This window comes from Emydura macquarii, unplaced genomic scaffold, assembly GCF_026122565.2.
Source record: "Emydura macquarii macquarii isolate MOO-44397 ecotype Brisbane River unplaced genomic scaffold, CSIRO-AGI_Emac_v2 contig_3345, whole genome shotgun sequence".
In the NCBI taxonomy this organism is placed as follows: Eukaryota; Metazoa; Chordata; order Testudines; family Chelidae; genus Emydura; species Emydura macquarii.
The window spans coordinates 5,865,393-5,882,720 of NW_027133482.1; the positions used below are offsets into that span (position 1 = coordinate 5,865,393).

At 39.5% G+C, this 17,328-nt stretch overlaps 1 protein-coding gene across 4 annotated transcripts in view; it reads right to left on the reverse strand.

Annotated features, from left to right (window-relative positions):
• Window positions 1-17,328, reverse strand: part of ZNF638 (zinc finger protein 638) — a 93,677-nt gene that overhangs the window by 20,251 nt on the left and 56,098 nt on the right. For all 4 annotated transcript variants that reach the window (XM_067533548.1, XM_067533546.1, XM_067533547.1 and 1 more), the window contains exons 17-22: window positions 16,233-16,364; window positions 15,932-16,060; window positions 15,331-15,372; window positions 12,492-12,632; window positions 10,151-10,276; window positions 4,400-4,449 (exon numbers count right to left, since the gene is read on the reverse strand). In XM_067533548.1, coding sequence (XP_067389649.1) covers window positions 4,400-4,449; window positions 10,151-10,276; window positions 12,492-12,632; window positions 15,331-15,372; window positions 15,932-16,060; window positions 16,233-16,364 — 620 coding nt within the window. The remainder of the gene's footprint in view (window positions 1-4,399; window positions 4,450-10,150; window positions 10,277-12,491; window positions 12,633-15,330; window positions 15,373-15,931; window positions 16,061-16,232; window positions 16,365-17,328) is intronic.

Below are 17,328 nucleotides of genomic sequence, written 5' to 3' on the forward strand. Positions count from 1 at the left end.
CCCTGATGTGAGGCAGACTGTGTAAACACACATACAGAAAATGTAACCATCAGTTTTTCTATATAAAATTAGTCTAACTATGATAAATTGCTCAGCTCTCCGAGAGCTATGTTTGAAGATAACATCCTTAACAGTAACTAACCTATTGAACTCTCCATAAATGTTATGAGTTTAATAAGCTGTGTTCTTTTCAACTGAAATGATCTAGGTTATATTTGTGGGAAAGGCCACACACACCGACAGGGCCTCTTTTCTGCAATGCAACACCCTTTGCTATTTAAGCTTACTGTCAGCTCCCAAGGTAATAAAGCCCAGGATGACAAAGATACAGGATAGTACTTTTCAGAGAACTTTCAATTACAGGCAAGTACATTATTTTTCTCTGAAAGAAAGCATCGTCTATAGACATTCTTGGGAAACTTCGAAGCTGGAGATGTCTAAACCTCCTTTTTCATGACTCCAGAAAGTGGGCATCCTGAGATTACATAAAACTAGACGGAAAGATGCCAATACATCAATCAAATTTGATGTTCTAGTTGGGTAATAAAGAAGATCAGTCCAGAGGGGGTAAACAGAAAACTGGTTAATAAGTGGATATGCACCAAGATGTGGATCTTACTATGGTCTCTCAGATCCAAAGTATATGAAAAAGGTGTGCACAACTGTATGAATCTTCATGAAAGATACATGAAGGGCTGCCATTTTGTTAATACTTCTGGCATGCTGACATCAAGAAAGTCCAAAGCTGACTCAAACAGAATTAATCACTGAAGGCCCAACTTTGATGTGGTAAGATGTGTGTGTGTTAAGGACTATATTAAAAGTCAAAGCAAAAAAAGCAGCCAAAATCAATTAAGGAGTAAATCCCCATCACCTAAGCACAAGATGCACACTTCAACGTATCTTGAAAGCTTACTTTGCACCTAACATCGTCATCTTCACCTGCCACATATATTGGAGAAGTAGAAAGAGTGGGGCTAGTTCTGTTTCAGAAGGTCAAGTATCACCATAGATTAAGCACAGTTGCAACTCATGTTACTATTATGCAACAGAGACTCAGACAAAAACTTGCAGCAAAATTTAGCTGAGCAGCTTCCATCTGTGGCAGGTGTCATCTCCCTAAAAGGTGGCAGGCTCACAGCATTCCAAAGTACAGCCGGAAAAATCTCTCTTGGCATAATGGATCCTGTGTGGTTTTGAACAGCTCCTGCATGGAATTTCCTCCCAAGCCTCATATTGTTTACTTCACAGTAACTGGAGATCTCAGAAAAAAGTTAGAGACATTCTCTCACTTGATCATTCAAATAACATTTTCTCATTCCAAAAGTTTGCTTGGAGTTTAACCATTTTAAGTCATTCATGTCCAAACACCGGTTGGGATGAAAGTGCTTCAATTAGTTTTTGACCAAAAAAAACTAATCTGCTTCTTGTGGCACACATATTAAGATTCTGATCAGTCATGACAACGAAGACACTTTGGTATTTAACAACCTTACAAAGGACAGGTCTCTGAATACCAAAGATTCCTTTATGTTCCACAAGTGAGATCCATCTGCGAATATATTTCTCTTCTATTTGGGCATATACTAGCCTCTCGCAGCATTTACATAGTGTTTTGTTATAGTAAAACTCATCTGGACAACTTGACAGGATGCACAGCCCAAAGAGGCAGTCCTGAAAGACTAGCTCTGTCTAGGAAGCATGGAGATTTTGATCAAAGATAAGCTCAGTCTCCCCTGCCAAACTGCACACAGCTCAGCATCTGCAAAGGGGGAGAATCTATCTAGAAGCTTCTACCAGGAATGGAAAAAACAGCAGTTTTACTAAATAGCAGCAAATAATGCAAGACCATACATTACTTGCATCTTTAACTGCTTATAGTGAATGTTGTAAGTCCACATACGTACATCATCTACACAAATCAACTGAGATCCGTCTGTGGATCTTCAGGACTGTGTGACTTTCTCTCTTGGAGAGAAAAGTACTTTGGTGGTCTCCAAAAATACATCAAGAGCATTAATCTAACAGATTCAAACTGGACTTTCATAGCCATGGGTGATACATTCTGGGCAAGGTAGCAGAACTATGCAGGATCAAAGATGAAAGAGGTAAAATATCAAGATAGCTGAAAATAGTGGGTGCAAGGACTCAAAAGCCCTGCTATGCTTTGGGAAAGAAACTGGCATACTGCTCTACCAGAATGGTATTTTCCTTAGAAAGTTTGCATAAAAAGGGTAAAACCCACAAATATCTGATGCTCCAGTCTTGCATCTTCAGCCATTTGTGTAAACACCAGCCCTCACTCAGAGCTACCCACCAGAGCTAGCAATGGAGGTCAAATAAAGGGTTAGTTCCAGCAACCCAAAAAAGAGCAGGCATGTGCCATAAGGGATGCAAGGCAAGAGGCAAACCCTTAATTCTCCATTTTAAACTCAGATTAAGAAAGAGACTGCAGGTTGGTCTTCTGTTCTTCTGGAATCTTTACCTGGAAGAGGAAAAATCTTGACTACATTTGCTGAAAGAAACCATCACCTTCATTATTAGAAACAGTAGGGATATCCAGGCCAATGGTTTATCACCACCCCAATCAGGTCTGGTGAATGGCCTTTGACCATGTCTTCACGATGGATAATGATTAAATGTCAAGAAACATTCCAAGATTTCTTCAAGATTATCTCGACCATTCATAGGAATCAGAAATACTGTTCCCCCTTCTCTCCTCAAGTTATCCTATCCCATTCCTCTCCACAGAAAAATTCCAGAGGAGAGGGGGGAAGCGTGACAGTAAAATAGCACTCTTCCCGTGTTATGGGATTTATTTTTTGCTTCTTATATAGTGATTATATCTCTAAAGGATAACAGGCCTGCTGAGAAACATTCAGCTTGGTAAGCCTAGGGATCATTCCGACATGGAGACAATTGTCTCACAGGCTGAAAGGGAATCTGTATAGGGTGAAGTTGGTAAGCAAAAACTTTAGTTTGTCCATTTGTTCACCAGCCACAGTACTACTTTGTGCAGCATCTGGGACTCACGTGGATAATATTCATTTGTACTGTGCATATTGGTAGGTCAGCTGCTACCTAGAACCCATCAATCTGGAATCAGTAAGGTTACCTGAACATCTAAATTTGTGAGACTCTCAACCACTAGTTCAGAAGTATTCACTATGCTTCCAACATCTAATGTGTTCTGAACACCACTCTTATGAGTTTAGGAATGTCTAATACATATTTGTTTTACATTCATAGCTTGATATTACTTTTTAAAATAGTATGTAGACCATGAGAGTCGTCAGGAGCACAGAGAAGAAACCATGCTTTGAAAATACATCATTATTAGATGTGTGACATTACACAAAGTCTTATAAAAATGTAAATGTACTGCAGAGTAATAATGCACAACACGATAGTAACTTTACTTTAAATAGTAATTTTTGGACTATTATTAAAGAGCGCTGTAGATTAAATCTCACACACACGCACACACACACACACACACACAAACACATGCGCACACACACACCGAAGTGGATATGAGTCACAGAAAACATTTTAAGGACAAAAATTACCCTTTCCCCAACTACAGGAAGTACTTTGTATAAGTTACTGTCATTTGAGATAAAAAGTATTTGAAAAACATAGTGTCTTATATTGTAGAACCAATGAACAGTTACTCCATAATTAGATACTTTACAATCATTCAGGCATGCAAGATGCATTTAAAATAAAATTTCCATGGAGAATTACAAAATAATAATTTCCCTTTTCTGGATTTTGATGTTAAAATTAGGTATCTAAATTAGTTTTCCATTATCTAGTTAGTGGCCTGTATCAATTAGGTAGAAATATTAAGTAAATTTAGAAAACTGAACCACTGAAGTGAAATCCTCCTCTAGTTTGTTTTAGCATTTGGAAACAAAAAAAAATAGATCATGTGCCTTGATAAATGATAGCACTGAAAGATGAAATATAGGGATCACTACAGGCAAAGTACAAGAGCTTTTTCAGCAACATATTTCTTCCACCATAACAAGCATATGGGTGAAATCCTGGACCAATTGAAATTAATGATAAAACTTTACTTTAATGGGGCCAGGATTTCACCGTTTATCCATGCTCATTCAGACCCCAGACTCTCAAGCAAACACAAATTTTTACAAAAAACTCTATGCAAGTAAAGAAAGTAAATGTCTTGGATACATGGGACAAGAAGAGAACTAAAAAATGAAGTGGCAATAGGTAACTGTTAGCACATCTCTAAATAATCCGATTGCAGGTTTTTGCCATGTATACATAGCTTGCTTTTGAGTAAAATGTGTAGTTGTCTACTTAGTACATCAATCATAGATGTTCACTTTTTGAACAGTGAATACAAAAATTAAATATTTGAAAGACTTACATTCCTTTACTTGGTTCTTGGTTTTTCATCTCTTTTTTCATAACTTCAGCCTATAACATAAAATCACCAAGTATTGAACATCTGTGAAGTTCAGAAATCACCACACAAAAGTATATATGCCCAATACATTCAGTTAAAAGCACCACAAGCCCATTCATAACTACACCTGAAAGATCAAATGACAGTGAACATAAGTCATTCTAAACCATGTTTTCATTACAGAATGTATTTCATAAGATACGCTTTAGCCTCATGTTTTGTGGCTCTTTATAACTGTGATGACTTGGAATAGATTTAGGATTTAGTTTTTGTTGTATTTGGAGGTAGGCATTTAAATCAAATTTCCCTTCTTTTAAGCAGCACCCTCTTTCAGGTCCTTGGTATCCTCATCAAATGTAACAGCTGTAGTGCTCTGACAGAACTATGGTTTGTCTGGCAGACAGATATGCAGAGGACATACATTATAGTACCTCATCTAAAGATATTTATGTTCCAAATGCAACAAACGTCCACCTGTACTAAGCTGAAGGCTTGACTCTACCCTCCAAAATGTGCTGATGTGACACGTTTCTTAGAGGATAATCAATCCATTTTGTTTTTTATATAATTAAACTCACTTTTTAAATTTAAAGACTATGTCCTCTGAAAAACAAACTAACCAATCCAAGCTGTACAGCTGCTGTTACGGGGAGTAAAGTTCCAACTTTTAAGCAATGACAGGGATTTTGAAAGTGGTAGAGCTAAGTTTGGTTCAAAGTAGAAAGATAGTGTTTAGAATTATACCATACTAACCTAATTTAAAGAATATCATCACCTTTACAAAGAATTGCAGGTAAATTCCAATGGCAAAAACTGATCTTCAACCCATTTTCAGATTGTATGATTTCAATATTAGCACTTCCCCCCTATCAGATTTTAGTAATAAAGGGTGCAGAAAGCCAGGCTGTAAACATTGTAAATGGATCATGCTTGGAAATAGGAAAACACGTAGCTTAATTGCTTATTTTGGTTTCTCAGAATAAATTAAAAGATAATGGGAGGCTTTTTAGAGAAAGGAGTGCATGTGGAGAAGTAGAGCTGGTACTCTGGGGCTCTACAGAATCTGGGTAACAGGAATTTTCAATGTTGTAAAACTCAAAGAAAGGTGATGCATACTAAGAGGTAGCTCGGACTGGGAATAGCAAGGAATAAAGGGAGACTCATCCTCCCCTACTCAGGTGACCATTACAGGTACTCCCCCCTGCCCCCCACACTTAGCTACACATAACAGAATGACTCAGAAGCACTGGAAAGTACACCTACAAAGTACAGATTTTTGACTGTGGTGTGAAAATTGTTAAAGCCCTCTTCACATAGATTAGAACAGTGCTAGATACAAACATTTTTAAAAGGACAATGAACTCTAATTTAGCACCAAATGTAGGTTATGTAAAAAGATGCTTTTACAACATCTAAGCGAAATATTTCCATATGTTTTAAAAATACAAATAGAAATTTAATAAAAAATAAATGTTCCCCTGCAATGCAAGCAATGTGGCATTGGGATAGTACATGAGAGCCTAAAAGTAATATTGATTTTCCATTTAAAGAGGACAGAAATGTAAGATGTACACAAGAGTAAAAAGTTAAAATGCTAAGACTTTCAACTTTAATAACTTTAGGTGTTACTAGAATCACAGGTAAGGAAATTTGTTTTTTAATATCAAATGGGTTTAACATGAATGTTCATTTAAGCATGGTTGCCAACATGGTTGCTGTTTTCATGAGGCCAGAAGGTGTAGTAACAGTATTACTCTATTACTATTGCAACAATACATCATCTTCAAATACATGTCCTATACACATATTGATATGTCTACATTAGACAAGTTAGTATTCATATTACCACAAGAGCCACAAAATGGTGAAACACCATCACCAGCAGCCACTTACCTAGGCATGGTTCTAGGCATTTTTACCAGTGTGTCAACACACAGGCTTAGGCATTTTTATCACTACTGTCAACACCACCTCCAGGTTTTCATAACAGTGGTAAAAATGTCGGAGTCTTCTCTATCCCACTGCTTGTATTGCTGATATTGCCATGTTGTTGGAGACAGTTGCTGCTATACAGACATTAGTTCTTCTAAAGTAGACAAGCCCCCTGTATCATCCAAAGCACACAGCAGAGACTGCTGGGAGCTGCTCTTTCTTTGTACTGAGTTCTAATCTGATTAAACATGTATAATGTTGTCTGTTGCTACACAAGCTATGGGCAATGGTTACAGAAAGCACATGTGCATCTTACAATGCACCTTTGAAAGACATTCCCTTGATATCATTTGTTAATGCGCATGGCTAACTCAAAGTATTTATTTTCCAGTGCTAACAGAGATTTTATTCCTAGCATTTACACACTGCTTAACATTTTTTAAAGTGCTGTGAAGTCTGTTTCATAAAAATGAAATTCTATATAACACTGCTAAGAGAAGGTGCTAACTCGTTCCCCTTTCTATTACAACTGAATCAGTATCATACAGGATAGGGATGGAAGAAACTTCTGATGCTATCTAATCCAGCCCCCAAATCAAGCAGGAGATCCTACAGGGAATCTATTTACCCCTCGTAGCTGAAGTTCTTGAGATGTGTGGTCCCTATCTATATTCTACTGTGGGTCTGGATGCACTCCACACACCTGAGATGAGAGAATTCTTGCAAGTAGTGTCTGTTGGTCCACACTGTGTCCTTGCTTCCCTCATGCTCTGTGCCAAAGGGTATATGAGGCAGTGCAGAAAGATGCCGCTCTAGTTCCTCTTCTGTTACTATGAATCAGAGATTATCTGAAGCCAAGAGGAAGAAGGGTAGGTAGTTGGAACCATACATCTCAAAGAAAGCCAGTTTAAAGAGTTAAGTAACTTCCTTTTCTTCTTTGAGTGCTGGTCCCTATAAGTATTCCACTGTAGATGACTGACAAGCAGTATTTAGAGAGGAGCAGAGTGCAAGGCTTCAGGTGGTATGGCTGCTTCTAGAACTGCTGCCCCAAAGGATGCTTCAGCAGAGAAGGCTTGGATCAAGGTGTAACATCTCGTAGCTGGAACACCATGCTGCAGCCTTGCAATTATCAAGCAGAGGTACCTCTTGAAATGATGCTACTAAGTCTGCTTGTGCTCCCATAGTGAGCCCATACCCCATTTGGGGGAGAAAGATGCACCAGCTGGTAACAAAAAGGTACAACCAGAGATCCACTTGGAGACCCCCTAGGAGGAAAAAGCTAGTCCTCAGACCGTTCCACTATGGCAAAAAAACCCCTAGGTGGCTTTCTGATCTGTTTTGTTCTCTGCAGGTAAAATGCCAAAGTTTGTCTTGTGTCAAGGAAACGAAGCTGGATGCATGGGGCTTTTGGAAGAACACAGGTAAGTGGATACCCTGGGGTATGTGGAATTCCAAAATGTCTTCACTGGTGAAATTCAGATAGTTTTAGTGAGACCGTCTTTATGAAACGTTGTATAAGGAAGGTGTGCCATCAGGGACCCCAGCTCACCTACCAGTCTGGCCAAAGTGATGGCAATGAGGAAGGCAACCTTTATATATAGATGAAGCATCAAACAGATAGCTCATGACTGAAAAGTGGCTTGGTAAGTACTAAAATAAGGTGCCAGTGAGGGGATGGTCTGTAAGGCCTATACGAACCTGGAAGTGACTGGGTGAGTAAATACAAAGTAGCCATCTGCTGAAGGGTGACGTACTAATTGCCAGCAGGTGAACTCATATCAAGCTAAGAGAAAAACCCATCATCTCTAGGATAAGGCAGTAATATCATGTATCAGGAATAGCAGTTGTCTCAGGAGACTGACACTGGTGTTTGGCAGAAATTTAAAAAAACTTCCACTTGGCTACAAAACAAGGTGGAGTCCTTTCTGATATTAGTAAAAACTGCCCTTTGACTGTTGAACTCAATGTTAGTCAGACACCTGCTGACTCTACTGATTGATTGTGGTGCAGGAAAGGCTGATCCTAGGCATCGGCTCATCTCTGGAGCTGGGCTCTTTCTTACCCCTCTTCTCAGGTCATCAATGGCAGAATGGAGGTGGATGACCGAGGCGTGTTGGTTAACATAGCACAGAAGCGCTGGGTGATGAGCTTTTGTTCATGTAGAGGGACTGACTGGAGGACCAAGGTCTAGCTGTGTCCTTCCTTTTGGTGTCCAAAGAGTTTTGCATAGAGTGCTCCATGAGCAACAATTTTAGGCAGGTTTTTCTATCTTTGTGAGTCCAATTAGAAAAGAAGTGACATGACATATTGCTAAAGAATATGTCCCTCTCCTACACAAGAGAGACAACTGAAGTGTCTGTCGTTAAGCATCACTGAAGCATTACACGAGTGGCAGGTTTTGAATCCAAGGAATTTTGTTTCTGCCATATTGTGCAAGTCCACATATAGGTTAGTGGTGAAGGGTCTAGCCTAAGAACTAATTAACTGACTGAACAAGTTTTGTTTCTTGCCTACAAACAAGAAGACTAACACTTACCTAATTTATTAGCAATACAAGTAATTAACACTAATACCAGCATAGTGCACAGAAAAGCAGATGATATTGCAGGGATTCTGTCTTGCTCTTTGAGGCAATAAGGAGGAACTGGGCAATGCCTGGGCCTGCTTTGCCTTTTATATCCTCAGGTGCACAAGATGCAAGGACATCTAGGGCACAGACATGGCCCCAACAGACATTACTAGCCAAAATAATCTGATTTTGTGTGCATGAGGCACATGCACACCACCAGTAGTGTCCAAGTGGACTACAACTCAAAGAAGAATCCTATTCCTTATCCAGGAATAGCATGAAGCTCTTTTTTTTTTTAAATACTTAGAATCTGGCTGTTCACATGGATTATTTAAAACCTCATTCTGACTAGCCAGTTAGCCTAGGATGTCATAGTTGTGTCAACTCCAAACAATAAACCACGGAGACTGCATGATAAAAAAATTCCTATATCCCTCTGTTAAATGGGGGGGGAGGAGGGGGGAGAGGAATGCAGAGAGGGGTTAATGGGAGGCCCAAAATAATAAAATTATCTTATGGGTTTAGGGCGGAAAGAGGCAGCTGAGAAGTGTGCAGCTGAAGTGTTGGGGGAAGATTAATTTCTAAACCGCTCCTTCTCCTAAACTGCTAAGTCTTCACATCAGCTGTACTTTGTAGTCCTTTCAGTCATATTCAGTAATTTTCTCTTGTAAAAAGTAAATTGAGAGCTGTTCAGTACTCCAAAATTAGTTACAAAAGAAAGTAACTTTAAAGTGGCCATTGGCCCACAAACTGATGCTCAAAGTACAGTTGGTTGGGGGGGCGGATTGGGATGGGGGAAGGTAGGGGAGAAGGACGCTGAAGTAGATCAGCAAATCTTAAAAAAATAAATATTTTCAAAAACATAGGGAAAAGGTGCTTCTAATCATTTTTCTATTATTTTCCTCTTAGCCCTTTGATAGAAACTACTTTTAATAGCGGGAAGAGATTACATACACACTCACAAAATTGATTTAAAAGATATTCCAAAAAAATGGAAGAGCAAATTAGGCAGAAATACTGTAATATCTATATGCTATTCCAGGGTACACATTAGTAGGGTCTTACATTTTGGTTTTGAGTCCTAATGTACCTGAGGCTCATGACTTCAAAGTAATATACACAACAAGATTGGTGTTGACTTTCCTTTAGCAAAAGGCTGGACAATACACAAAAGCAAAAAAGTTGTCTAACCAAAAAGACAGTCGTCTTACCTCTGGAGGTTCTCTCCTTGGTGACAGCATACAAGTCAGTGTATTTTCACCCATGTTATATGGGTACTGTTTTAGGAAGCAGCTCATTGATTTAGCCGAGTCAGGACTATCTAGCTGAAGAATTGCCTTTAAAAAATGTAAAATGTGCACAGATTTAATTTTTGTAGCTTGAAGGCATAATTCATAAAGACAAAACTTTTCTAAGTAACAACTACTGTTACGTTTGCCTTCCTTAGTTGAGAGCACCAACATAGGTTTATTAAAAGTGAAATTGCCATTGCATCTGGCTCATTTCCTCAGCTGTACTGATATTTCTAGGACATTTTCAACTTTATTTGTTTTAAATTAACTTAAAAAAAATGTGGTGGGTGAGGTAATATCTTGCGTTTGGCATAAGTAGTCAACACATTCTAAGATATGTGATGTGTTCGGGGTGGATATCTGAGGGGTGTTCATTGTCTTGTAAATATCTGAGGCAGAGAGCAATGCTGGACTTTTGAGGGATAGTTTTAATCATGGTCTTAATAAAAACCCTGGATTTATGGCTTATTACAACCATCTGTAAACCACTAACTCCTCTTTTTTGTCCCATGACTGCAGAGATGTTAATAGGTCATTTCACCTTTGAATGGTCTCTTAGAGCATGTCCTACCTACAAGGGCTAAAGAAGCTGTTCCACCTTGCATTTAGCTATGACATTGAGTACTTTTCCCAGGCCTGAAGAGGAGCTCTGTGTAGCTCAAAAGCTTGTCTCTTTCATCAACAGAAGTTGGTCCAATAAAAGATAATACCTCACCACCTGATCTTTCAATACCCTGGGACCAAAGCAGCCACAACACAAAGGCAAACAATAAAAACGTTTTTAAAAGTACTTTTTCTTCATGTTCATGTCCTGAATCTAAACAATAAAAATCTTCCCTTTAAACATTTTTGGTAAAGATCTTTCTGTCCCTGAGCTGATGTTTGGAAGGGTCCTCTGAGAAGAATGAAGAGCACCACTACCAAATGTAGTTAGGCCCACTCTTCCTCCCTGTGCACACGCCCAACTTCAAGCACTTCAGTTTCAACTCTGATGTTGCTGTAAATGTAAATACCCTCTTGGCAGGGCTCAGGAAAAGATATGCAAGTGTCATCATTAAGGATAACATTGTATCACAGAGGTCACGGATTCTGTGACTTCCAGAGACCTCTGTGACATTTTCTGCTTCAGCCACCGCAGGGCAGCCCTACAGACCCAGAGCTCCCAGACATGGCCCCACAACTCCAAGCCACTGTGCGCAGTGGGTAACGGCTCACCTCCCTGGCTGCCTAGTAGGTAGGCTCCCCCACCTCAGCTTGCTTTTTAAAAATTGTTTTATTTTATATTTTTATTAAACATTGGGGGGTTTTCTTTGTATGGAGAGCGTTTTTTTATCATTTAATTTTTAAAATCACCTGAACAGCTGATATTTGAAGTAGTACTGGATTCTTATCTTATTTTTTTGTTTGAGGTGTCTCGTTTGATGTTTCAATAGGTTTGAAAAAGAAAACAAAAGAGAAGCACTCAGTACTAATTTGAGTTGCCAATATTTTTAGTATGATAGAAAAATAATTCCAGGCTAACAGAAGAATATTAAGAACAGCTGTTACTCTCTTATTTTCTTGTTCTAAGTGTCAAACTATTTCATTAAAACATCAAATAAGAGACTTAGAAGAATACAAGATAAAATGTTTCAAACTACTGATTAGAGTTGCAGCTGTTATAATTTTAAAAATTAAATTAAATTAAATAAAAATACTACAAACATAAAATAAAGCTAAAACAAAAATTTAAAAATGTCAAAATCAAAATGAAACGTTTTGAAACTGTCTAAATGATTTTTCAGAATTTTAATTCTGTGGCAAATTTTAAAAAAAATCCTTCTTTTCTTCTGAAAAGAAAAAAGATTTTCCAAAATTTTGGAATTTCCCTGTGGAATGGGAATTTTGGGTTTCTAGCAGCTCTATCTTTAATTCCCATATTCAAAGGCACCTATTGTGTTGGCTGTTTTTCTTGATAACACAATCCTGTTTTCTTCCGAGCTTTCTGAAACTATTCCTGAGCCGTCTGGAGTAGGCAGCAACATATAGCACACCTTTTTTCCATGATGCAACAGTGCGTTGGTTCTAGTGACACTGGGCAGAATCAAGGATCCAAGTTCTAATCTTCAAACTCAGGAATTGCAGTATATATTGCTATTGAGAGATTATCAGGTCAGATAAAATTAGCGTCTCCCCCCCCTCCGTGGGTTTTTTTTTTTTTTTTTTTTTTTAAACGAAGGGCCTCACACACCAAGATTAAAATATACACACACACGATTACCTTTTTTTTATTCTTCAACACAACATAGTGATCCACTTTCCCAAATCGAAGTCCCACACAAACTACTTCAAGTTCGGTGTATCCATCATCTGGTAAGTTACCAAGATGCACAAACTGATTATATAAAGTTTCTTCATTTACCTAAAATAAAAGCACAAAGACTGAAATTTAGAACAGTTGAATTGAACTGGTAAATACAGGAAAAATTACTGTGAAAATCCTGTGCCATCTCTAAAGACAAAAAATATTCATCTATATATATTTCTACTATGAGTTCAAATTCTGACTGAGTTTAGAATATTCAGTAAACTACAAACATGACTTCTATCAGAATATTCCAGAAGAACTCCTTTTTCATCCTTAAACTGCTCATATTTTTAGAATTTCAACTTTGGTTTGGCAAGGCCACATCCCAAAATGGTAAGAAAGAGCCCCTCCTCACTTCTTTAGAATAAACCAATTTACAGCCAGTCATCCCAGCTCTTTGCTGCAAAGGGATTTTATTTCTTGGGCAAATATGTCTTCTGGTATTCCTTTGTCTTTGAATCATTCTCCTTCAACAGTCAAATGTGGGCTAAGTCTGAAGTTTGGAGTTCCAACTTGTTTAAGCCAAATTTCCTCCTTCTCAAGAGTTGTGCCTAAAGACTGCCAAGACTTTTCTCTGACATGGAAAATTACTACTTTAGGAGTCGGTCCTTAAAGCAAAGGAGACAGTTCCTGCCATTCAAAGATTAATATATAACAAACAGGGAGCTGAACATTTGCTAAAGAAAGAGAGTGATGCAACTGCTGGTCAGGATGCTCAAAAGGTTTCTGTCTGCTGCATACATGGAGTCACTATTATACCTGTTGAACGTGTTTTAGATTACTGTGATGAAGTGGGAATTTTCTGTAGTATTTTTTTTATTAATTCTATGCGTATCTCATTTTCTCCTTGCTACTTGGGGGCGGAAGGATTAAGGCCTTGTCTACACTAGAAACCTTTGTCAACAAAAGTTTTGCCAGCATACAGCCACCGCTGTAATTAAATCGCTGTTGCGTGTCTTCACTGTCTTCTGTCAGTGGAGTGCATTCACACTATCAACTCTTATCAACAAAGGGAGCAGTGCACTGTGGGTAGCTTTGGGAAATGTTTGCAATGCCTCACGGGACAGGTACAACATCACATGATGGTTTCTGAATCCCATTGTTCAACGGGCATCCTACCAGTTTGACAGCTACTGGGGGACACTGAGTGTGTCTGCACTGACTTGTCACTGCTGTCTTTTTAAGTTCAGAGAGCAGCAGCTGGAAGCAACCAATTCCGAGGCAGAAGCTGCTACACAGACAGCTCATAGCTGGCAACCCTGTTCCCCCACCCCCATCAGCAGAGACGGGTCCAGTACACTCGCGGGGTGGGGGAAGGACACAGCCTCTGCCTTCCTCCCTGGTTCTGCACAGCATGTCAGAAGTTACACCCGTCCCATGTAGTTTAGGGCACGCAGGGCAGGACTGGGTTTGCTGCTGCTATGGAGTGAGCTCCACAGGGAGTTAATCTGAAAACTTCCCGGGGCTTTGAAAGGGGAGAGGTGGAGGTGGACGGATGCACAGCAGAGCTCAAACTACTTATCAGGGTGGCACTCATGATGGCATTGTGGGGTAATCGGGAGGCTATTTTCAGCGATATAATCTAAGGGCAGTGTCTGCACGCATGCTTTTTTGCTAAAACTTTGCCAAAAAAGGCTCTACATCTCTCGTCTAGGTGGTTTTATTTTGTCAACAAAACAGGGCAGTTTTATCGACAAAAGGGTCATTGCAGTGTGTACATCAGGACTGTTTTGTCGACAAAAGGTGACTTTTGGCGACAAAACTCTCTAGTGTAGATCAGGCTTAAGTTTGCTCTCAAGGCAGATTAAGAGACCTAGGTTTGTGAGGCTCATCTCCCTGTCTGGGTCGAATGACCTGCCATTAAGGAACTGGTTGAAACCAACCCTGATCAATCAGGGCCAGAGAGACAATGATCTCATTCCCCGGCACCTCTCAGCAGGGAAGCTAAGCAGAGACTCCAGGCTCAAGAACAAGGACTGGAAGGTGTGCTAAGTGCCAGCTACTAGAAGCTTGTTGCTCTCTCTCATCTAGGAACTGACTAAAGAAGGGGGGGGGGGGGGGAGAGAGAGAGAGAGAGCGAGCGAGCGAGAGTGAGCAAGAGCCTGAAAATGGAGTTCACTACAGCATGACTGGTGCTCTGGGCTGATCAGAATGGACTATGCTTTAACCTTCATTTCTCTATGCTAACCTAAGGATGTCCTATACTGCCTTCCAGTTGACTAATAAATCCTACTGTTTTGGAAACACTATTTGACTGTCACTGTAAATACTTGGCAAGGTGCATTAATCCCTGAATAGTGTTTAAGTCTCTACCAGGAGTCCATCTCAGTTGGACTCGCTGAGCTACAATGGCTGGCATTTCTAGAACTTTAATAAAGTTGAGGGAGCATGTGTGCGGAGAGAGAGAATAGGAGGCTCTTCCAGAACTCCTATTAAATGCTTATCACCTGCACTCATTTATAGTGTGTATCTAAACTAAGTGTATCCTTACTCATTCCACTTCTTGCTTCTAGTTGCTGGTCTATGAGCTCTCCTACTGACTACAGACTTCTAACTAAATAAAAAGTGTAATAAAAAAGTGTCATTTGTTTTTAATGTTTTAATTTTTAATATTTTTTATTTAAGGAAATGCAACATTTAAACAAAATTTTATTAATTTTAATAGCATTCAATGTAGCAACCCAATTCCTGATTTGTAAAAATGAGCAAATGGCTAAATTACTGATCAATTTTTAAGAAGTTTCTAACTTACCTTTGAATTGGCTTCTTTAATAATAGCAGTAAATATAGCTTCCTAAAAAAGAGAGACAGAGCATTAAAGTTCTGAACATTAAAAATGGTTGGTAAGGCTGAATGTAATTGGAAGGCACAGCATCCCACTACTACCACCAATAATAAACTGAAACAGAACCTGAAAAGTTAAGATTGGTGGCAACCTTTCTGAAGTTCACAAGTTTGGTACTGTCAATCTTTCTCTCAAATTCTCTTCATTATGATCTTCACATTCTTTTTGCCAAACAAAAATTTTGTCTACAACTGTATTCACTGAAATACTTGGTAAGGAAAACAGAAAAACACTAGGAAACCAGTAGATTTGAGCTTTAAAATAGGATACACCCAAAGATATAGAGAACCTGTTATGTGGAGGAAGAGTCATCACTTTGAAAGGAGAGGCAGGGCACGCAAGCAACAAAATAATAACCTGAGACAGCAGGGACCTAATGGATATTAAGTAGAGAGAAAAGTAGTCTAGACTGGCAGGGAGGTACTTATAAATGGATATTGAGTAACTGCAGTCATCTGAAAAAAGAAAAAAGAAAAGAAAAAAATTGCTTCATATTTCATTTCCTTACCTCATCTTTTATATTCTTGTATTCTGGCACCATACTAATGGAGAGCTGATTTCCATCCACTGACATTGGGAAGCAGGTATAAAATTTAACCATGGAATCTGCAGATTTTTTATTTATTTCCAGATATGCCTTTTAAATAAAAAAGAAGTCTAAGTGGTCTTACAAAGCACAATATGAAGGTTGAACTGTGCCCCCCATGTAAGTTATTTCAACAGCTAAACTTGTTACAAATTCCTTTGAGGGCTTCTTTAGATAATTTTAAGATACCAGAAATCTTTTTTCTAAATACCAATTGGAATACCTTTTTATGAGAAGACAAAATTAAAACATCTTTCAGTCCTCCAAATGGCTTTGTTAGATTGGAAACTTCCTCAACAGAATATCCTTTATCAGGTAAGTTTGACACAAGAACAACACATATGTCAGCAAGTTCCTGCAAACAAAGAAAAACAAGATTATTTACCAGTAACTGATGTTCTTCGAGATGTGTTGCTCATGTCCATTCCATTATAAGTGAGTGCACGCCACCATGCATGGTTCCCGGACCCTTTTTCCCCTTAGCAGACCCCGTAGGGTCGGCTCTGGTGCTCCCTGGAGTCCCGCATATATGCCACAATATATGAGGCACTGCCGGCCCTACGGCCCCTTAGTCCCTTCTTTCTGCCAACTCCAACAGCGGGGACGGAGGGTGGGTTGTGGAATGGACATGAGCAACACATCTCAAAGAACATCAGTTACTGGTAAGTAACCTTATTTTCTTCTTCGAGTGATTGCTCATGTCCATTCCATTATAGGTGATTTACAAGCAATACCTTGGAGATGGGTAGGAGTTACCGGTGAGCTACCGTCAGCACGGCTCTACCGAATCCCGCAACGTCCACGCTGTCCTGGATCCAGTGTCCTCTCTTGCCTGCTGGATCTGGACCTGCCCCTGATTAACTAGTCGTCCAGGTAAGGGAAGATCTGCACACCTCTGTGCCTCAGGTGGGCAGCCACCACCGCCATGCATTTGGTGAACACCCTGGGGGCCGACGAGAGACCAAAGGGTAGGGCTGTAAATTGGTAGTGGGAGCCAGCCACCATGAAACGGAGAAAACGCCTGTGGCTGAGGAGGATAGACACATGAAAGTATGCGTCCTTAAGGTCGAGGGCGGCATACCAGTTCCCTGGATCCAGAGAAAGGATAATGGAGGCTAGAGAGACCATGCGAAACCTGAGTTGTTTGATATATTTGTTTAGATGACGCAGGTCTAATATGGATCTCTGACCCCCCTTCGCCTTGGGAATGAGGAAGTACCTCAAATAGAACTCCTTCCCTTTTTTGTCTTGGGGGGACCATTTCCACCACTCCCAGGTTGAGGAGGGTGACCACCTCCTGCAAGAGGAGTTGCTCGTGA